This window comes from the organism of the source record quoted next, unplaced genomic scaffold (assembly GCF_019419815.1).
Source record: "Pyrus x bretschneideri cultivar Hongxiangsu unplaced genomic scaffold, Pyrus_bretschneideri_v1 Contig41, whole genome shotgun sequence".
NCBI classification, from domain to species: domain Eukaryota; kingdom Viridiplantae; phylum Streptophyta; class Magnoliopsida; order Rosales; family Rosaceae; genus Pyrus; species Pyrus x bretschneideri.
Genome location: NW_025999735.1, coordinates 3302225 through 3309182, shown reverse-complemented (window position 1 = coordinate 3309182; position 6958 = coordinate 3302225). Strand labels below are relative to the sequence as shown.

General features: G+C 38.0%; 1 protein-coding gene across 2 annotated transcripts; it reads right to left on the bottom strand.

Annotated features, from left to right (window-relative positions):
* Positions 1 to 1800: 1800 nt before the first annotated feature.
* LOC125469219 (caffeoylshikimate esterase-like) lies at positions 1801 to 6739 on the bottom strand. 2 transcript variants are annotated; one of them, XM_048566305.1, is made up of 9 exons: positions 6432 to 6735; positions 6127 to 6338; positions 5492 to 5521; positions 5159 to 5285; positions 4921 to 5067; positions 3841 to 3971; positions 3592 to 3729; positions 3290 to 3388; positions 1801 to 2307 (listed from the first exon to the last, which is right to left on the bottom strand). In XM_048566305.1, the coding sequence occupies exons 1-9, from the start codon at positions 6487 to 6489 to the stop codon at positions 2080 to 2082; spliced, it is 1170 nt and encodes a 389-aa protein (XP_048422262.1). In that variant the 5' UTR covers positions 6490 to 6735; the 3' UTR covers positions 1801 to 2079. The 2 variants fall into 2 exon arrangements, with proteins under 2 accessions (XP_048422262.1, XP_048422263.1); XM_048566306.1 differs by having other exon boundaries at positions 2137 to 2307; positions 3258 to 3388; positions 6432 to 6739.
* Positions 6740 to 6958: the final 219 nt, after the last annotated feature.

Here is a 6958-nt window from a genome sequence, read left to right as displayed (position 1 = left end):
TAATCTTGACATGCGTAGCCTTAAAGTAACCCACCTTGCTGAAAGAACCACCTTGACGATACAAAGGTGGAGGATATTCATCACTTTTGTGGTCGGAGGAAGACATCTCAGAGTTTTTCAAAAAAGCACGAAGAAAAAAATATGCCTAAGAAAAGCAGCACAGATGTGGCCCAACAGGAAGGGAGGCCCGCGCCTCCTTCTTCTCCTCTCCTCCACGCGCAAGGTGCCCCAAGAAGAAAACCGAGGCCTCACAGCCCAGGTCCTACGCACAGAAGGGTCGGCCCACACCGGTCCCTCTCCTTCTTTTCCTATTGCCCGGGCACCAGCACAGTAGCCATGGAGACCCAGCCCAAGCCAATCTCCCCACGCCAGCCAACACCCTTGCCGCACCACCTGCAGCTCGTGGCTTCCATGCCACACCATTCATGCATCCTTGGCACCCACCAAGCCAATTTTTCAAGCCCCAAGGCTCCTAAAAATTCAAGAAGAAGAAAAAATTCAAATTTTTCTTACCTTGGTGTGGCATGGAAAAGAAGAAGAACAACGAGAAACAACTCTTTGCAAGGGCAAGAAAAGAAGAACGCTAGGGGAAAGGGAAGAAAAAATATCCTCTGGCTTCTCTTTCTTGTTGGAATAATGATTGTTCTCCAAATTTATTTAATCCCCTGCTTAAGGCAGAATTAAATAGGTATTGGGGGCAATTATTTTCCTTTTCGTAGAAGAAGTCTATCTCCAAATCAAAGAAGAATATCAAGTTCGAATTGGGTAACAACTCTACAAATCAAGCAGCTTGGGATTTCTACACCTACTACCTTTTCCATGTGAGTAGACAGTAGGTGTGGGGGCATTTGTGGAGCCTAAAATGATCCCAAAAAATTCTAGAGGCGACATGTAGACTTTTATTCAAGAAGGACAAGATTGCCCTCAATAAATGGGCAGGCTTCTCAGATGCACCCACGCGCAGCTCACATCCCTGAAAGATTCAGCAGCTGAACACAACTGCCCACAGCTCACCTGCCCTTGGCAAGGAATTACAGATAAGGATTAATTATCCAAATCCTATCTTTAATACATTCCTAATTGAAGATTGACTCCAATCAAGTAAGTAATCCTAATTTAATTCAATTAAGGATTATTACCCTATTATCTCCTATTAAATATCTTGAGAATATTTAGAGAATATGTCTCCATTAAACCTACTATGGCCGACCCTAACCCTATAAATACCCCACATTCTACCAAATTGAAGGGGCTTTTGCAACCCTAAAAAGTCTTAAACACTTTACTCTCTCAAAAAAACTAACTTAGGCATCGGAGATCCGTTGACTTAACCCCCCCCCCCCCCCAAAACCGACCCTCATGGGCGCGTGAGGCTTAGGTCTTTGATAAAAGGTATTGATTGTTTTGTAGGTGCATTTTCGTCCGGACTGTAGATGGCAGAAATTTGCATCTACAATATTCCAAACTAATTATTCACTGCCACATAAAAAAATCAAACATATGGTAGCTCGTTATTGGTTTGGAATACAGCGGTGTCGTTGTGTAACACATTTCTGGGTAAGAAAGCCACATTCCCCACAGCCCACTTGGACTGCATTTGTTTGTACCTTTCTAAGTGGACAAAAGAAGAAAATGACAATTCATATATGTATTTTTTTTTCAAATGGATGGATAACATTCACTCTTCTAGCAAAGAACTGGTCCTCCATTCCTCAAGGCTACAATCCAATACAGGTTCTGATAAAATCAAATTCCAGTTTTAATTAAATAAATACTAATTAAATCAAACAGTAAATTAACTAACTATAATAACTTCTACAAGAAGTTAAAATTTTATTCACCAAGCATGAGGGAAAAAATTACAAAAGCTCCAGCCTCCCTTAGGAAAATGGAGAAATAGACACAATTTATTTGAATTGTGTGCCATAAATAATACAATAATCCAAGGTTATTCAGCAAAAAATCAGTACATTCACAATACACTCATCCAGTGCTTCTTATTCTTCCCCTTCCCTACCCTTTCACTCAAATACACGTCAAGAACATGAATGCGGGTGCCCTCAAATGCGCACGGAGAAGTTAGCTGCCTGTTAGTTTTTCGCTGTGCTCATTAAGCCATGAAATGATGTCGCTAAAAACTCGAATTATCATTTCATCTGGCTCACCCTCCAAAAGGGAATGATATGCATCCATGTAAAGGATGAGCTTCTTGTCGGAACTGCTTGCCTTTTCGTGCAGGACCTTACTTACAGATGGATCAGTTACAATGTCAGCCTCTCCATGCAGGATTAATAATGGAAGAGAGACCTGTAATGAAATTTATTAAAAGTGACCTAATAAATTTAGAATTCTATATGCTACTGCTGCTAAATTATACTGAAATACACTGAACTTTTCGGGTAAACCATAAAACATAGTATCTAAAATTCGAAATAAATCATGTATTTGTTGAAAAGACAGAGCCAACTAACACCGGTTGTCCAGTCCCCTGCACTGTCCCCAAAGAATAAGAAACTACCACGACCTGTTAGATTCTGTTTCAACAATTTTACAAACTTTTCGGACAGTTTTGCGTTCAACTAACATATATTGAATCTAGTGGAAATTTCAGAAATGATGTGTAGGGTTTTGTTGACAGAAAGATACCTAACATAGGTTTACTGGCTGTGAAGGTCCTAATTAGTACATCTTGGTTCTAGAGTCAAATAGGGGTCTGCAAGCAAGACTCAGGTTGGATCTGAGTGCAATACCACTGATCTTCATTGGTCTAAAAGAAATGAAGCCCAACCTGAACCTCAATAAGCAGAAGCTAAACCAAATAGCATCATGTCAAACTCGATCAGAAAAATGGTTTCTAAGAAAACACATCATCAATGGTCCATGGAAATGTGGTGTATTTGTCCTGTGCTACTGCAACTTCATATCACACATCATAATCTAAAAGAGCATTAGGTTATATATGTAAATATTAAAGTCGTATTTATTTCCCTTTTGGATTTGTAATCCAGACAAACTTTAATGGGTTAAAGTTACTTCAGATGCAATCAAACATCTGTGGGTTAAACTTAATAAGAATTACCACCTAGTTATGTAGACACCAGAACTGTTAACCACCAGAAAGAACAAAGAAGAGATTACGGAATATGCAGCAACAAGCGTTACATATTAAGGGAAAAGGTTCACACTGAACAAACTGGATAGAACTTGATGCAATCAAAGGAAACTAAAATGGTGGTTCAATTGGTTTAGAAATTAACTGTAATAAAAAAGGAGTCATGGATTGGCATACTTCTTCCAATTGGTGTTCTATCTCTTCAGTAGTTCGGAGCATTTCTAGAGCAGTTTCCAGGCGTGGTTTATCCTTGTAAGCAATAACATTATAGGCTGTCTGCATTCAGGAAAATGAACAAATTATCAGCCACAACTTCCGTAAGAAGATTAAAAAGAAATGACGCCATCAAATCATGGCATGGATAACTAATTAGAACAACTTGAGAAAGCTAGTAAAATAGCATTACCACCCATCTTATGAACATAAGACCCTCCATGTTTTCACTACTTGAAACTATTCATCAAAGAAAAGAGACTAACCATTTCTCTTTTCTTCAAGTCTCTAAATGCTGCCTCAGCCAGATTCTTTTGAGGAACCAATTTTTGCTTTGGAAGGAACTTGGCCACACCAATCAGGATTTGTGTTAGTAGCCACGGTGGAACCATGTCATCTGCAATCTACAAAAAAATAAAAATAAAAACAAATTTACACCTTTTAAGTGAACGAAGGTGAAAATTAAAGAAAAACCTTCTTCCTAATGCTAACACAATAAAAGTTATGGAATTTACCTTGCACATTGGTGCTACTAGTATTGCGCCATTCCATGCGCTAGGTTGTTTTAGGTGAGCTTTCAGTGCTACAGCTCCACCCAAGGACTGTCCAAAGAGAAAGGTCGGGAGTGTACGTAACTCAGGCTGCTCTGCGCTCCAAACCAAAGTTTGTAAATATTAACAATTGAAATGAAGATGGCGTTTTGTCTATTTTCTTGTTCACAGAACAGACAGACCAGACATATCCTTTAGTCTATCACTTGATTGTTCCATGGGGTAAAAAAAAAAAAAAAAAAAAAAAAAAAGATCTATCATCAGCCAAGCAGGGCCGGCCCTGAAATTTTGAGGGCCTTATGCGAAATTTTAACTGAAACTCTCACTAAGAACCATGAAAAGAAGTTACAAATTATTTTTTTTGTTTTTCCTATAAAATAGTTTCAGCTCATAAATTTAAAAAACATATTATCATGTGGTAGGTGGATATGCATTTCCTGCATCAAAGAGCACCTAGTTTTGAATTTTTTGGGTGTTTTTTTTTTATTATTATTTTTCATCTTGTACCATAGAGCAAATGTTGCACAGCGAGTACCACTTGTGCTAATTGCATATCCTATTTTCTTGCTGTACAAAAATATATATATACGCATATTTATATATAGTATATATACACTTGGGGGCCTTTAAAAATTAGGGCCCTGTGGGGTGCACCACTACACTCCCTCAGGGCCGGCCCTGCAACCAAGGAGTTTAATTCTCTATTTCAGATGCAAAGTACAAAAGAATAAGTAGCTGAGAAGAGCTAAATTACGTCATGAATAAAACTTTCCCTGAATTTGGTTTTTGACATCACTTTTCATCTGCTAATTTGGTTTTTGACATCACTTTTCATCACTTTTCATATTTAGAGCAGTTTCAATCCCTCTACCTAATATTTTCTAGTGCATTTCATACCAATGTATCCTAATCCCTTGGTACTTGGAAATCCGTCATCCAAACACCCCATTAGAGTTCATTTGACACTCAGATTTCCAGGTCCATACTTCTCACTGACTCACATTAGAAAGTTCTAACAGGAAGGTTAATATATATTTAGCATACCTTTGACTTTGGAGTAAAGCTCAATGACATCATCTACAAGTCTGTCAAAGCTGGGAATATGGCAATGAAGACCTTCGGAGAGACCAAAGCCAGGGTAATCCATTGCAAAAACTCCGTACCCATTTGATGCCAGCTTCCTTGCAATTCCTGTAGATATCATGAAATGATTAGGTTCCACAAAGGAGCATGTCAAACGCAGAAATTTGGTCAGCAAATACTCTCATCACAGGTTACATGCCTTCAAAGAAAAAAGTGCAAGTATCTCCGTAGCCATGACAGTAACACACTATTGCTTTGGGACGAGATGTCGCTGGAAGCCAACTCTTGGAGAAGATCTCCAGTCCCCTAGAGTTCACCTCATATGACTACACAATAGAATTTGCTGTGATCATCTTCAAACGAAAAATAGACTGCAGAAACTTTGGAAATCTAAAACAGGGGCCCAATGCTTATGAATAACGTATCCTAGCATTTTACATGATCGCTTAACTTAATTATAGGTAAGCGGAGAAACTTGAAATGACATAAGTACGACAATGTAAGTTGATTACCATCGTAAAAGAGTTATTACCTCCTCCATTTTCAATCCATCAGTTGGTGTCTGCAAATTAACCAAAAAATAAAACAATAAACATTACTAAAATTAAAAAATGTCTGCAACCCCTTAACAATTACGTAACATCCTGAACTCAAACTACCATTTAAGAAACACGACCGAAAAAATCAAAGCAAAATAGTATAAATAGCAAGTTTCAGTAGCGGTTCGTGCGGCCGTGTGTGGACTGCAAGACTGAACCGAAAACAAACTCAGGGACAATTTTTTTGAGCAGCAATAATAATTTCAATGTTAAAAAAAAAATAATAATAATAATAATTTACTTTGAAAAATAGTGCATCCATTCCTCCCAACCACTCATTCTCATTGACCCATTTACAATTTTCCGTGTCAATCATCACCAACCCACTACAAAACCCAATTACACTCTCACAAATTACAACGTGCACGAAATTTTCGAGCTATATTCTAATCTAATCTAAATTACTTAGCAAGATTTAAACTTAGACGCAGGCCGAACAAACTCCACTAGCGAACTTGGCCACCTACAACTCAATCTAAATAAAACAACCCCACAAAAAATAATGAATAAAAAGTCCACTTTACCAATACCATAAGTAAACAGAGAGAAAAACAGCCAAACAAAATACCTTGAACAGAATGTGGTCAATCCCAAGCTGAATTTCCTTGAAGGCCTCACGAGCGCGCCTTCTGGCGGGAGCTTCATCCATGTTTGCATCCAGAAGCTTCTGCAGTTTCTCGTCGACGCCTGGCAGCTGCCGCTTCTTGGGCGCCATTGCTGCTGCTTCTGTGCTCTTCTTCCTCTTTGTAAGTCGGAAACAAAACGAGACCGCCCTGAGCTCTGAAACGTTTCGAACGGAGTTTCTTTCTGGAGTCAGAAACGAGAACAACCAAATGATAAATCAACTGGACCGGGAAGTAAGGTCAATTGTACCGGGAAGAGAAAAAGGGTGGCGACTGTATCTGTATGGCTTGGCGAGTTTCAACGCCATCTGAGATTTTATTAAATTAATGATTAATTGTAGAAATAAATGGAATCGCCGAGTGGGAGGAAGCCAAACCAAATGGGAATCTGACTTTTCGGAAATTAAAATAATTTAATTATGTTATCTACAGACTTGATGATGCGATCTGGTTGGGAAGTCTTTAATATTGATTATTGAACAAATAAAAAGAAAAAAAAAATGATGGAGGAATTAATTTGAGAGAGAATGAGATAATTCTATTTGAAATTTTATTTTTATTTTTTTGTAGTATGTTTTAATGTGAAGCATTAGTCATTTTTATATAGTGACGTGACTAATTTAATAAAGAGAATCAAGTGTTACAATCAATTGAGGAATGAATGAGCAATTTATTTGATGAATCAATGACTTAATGGTTATAACATTTACCTTTTTTTTTTTTTTTTTAGTATATCGATATTTTTATACTATGGGAAGGGAGAGTTCGGCTAAGCCA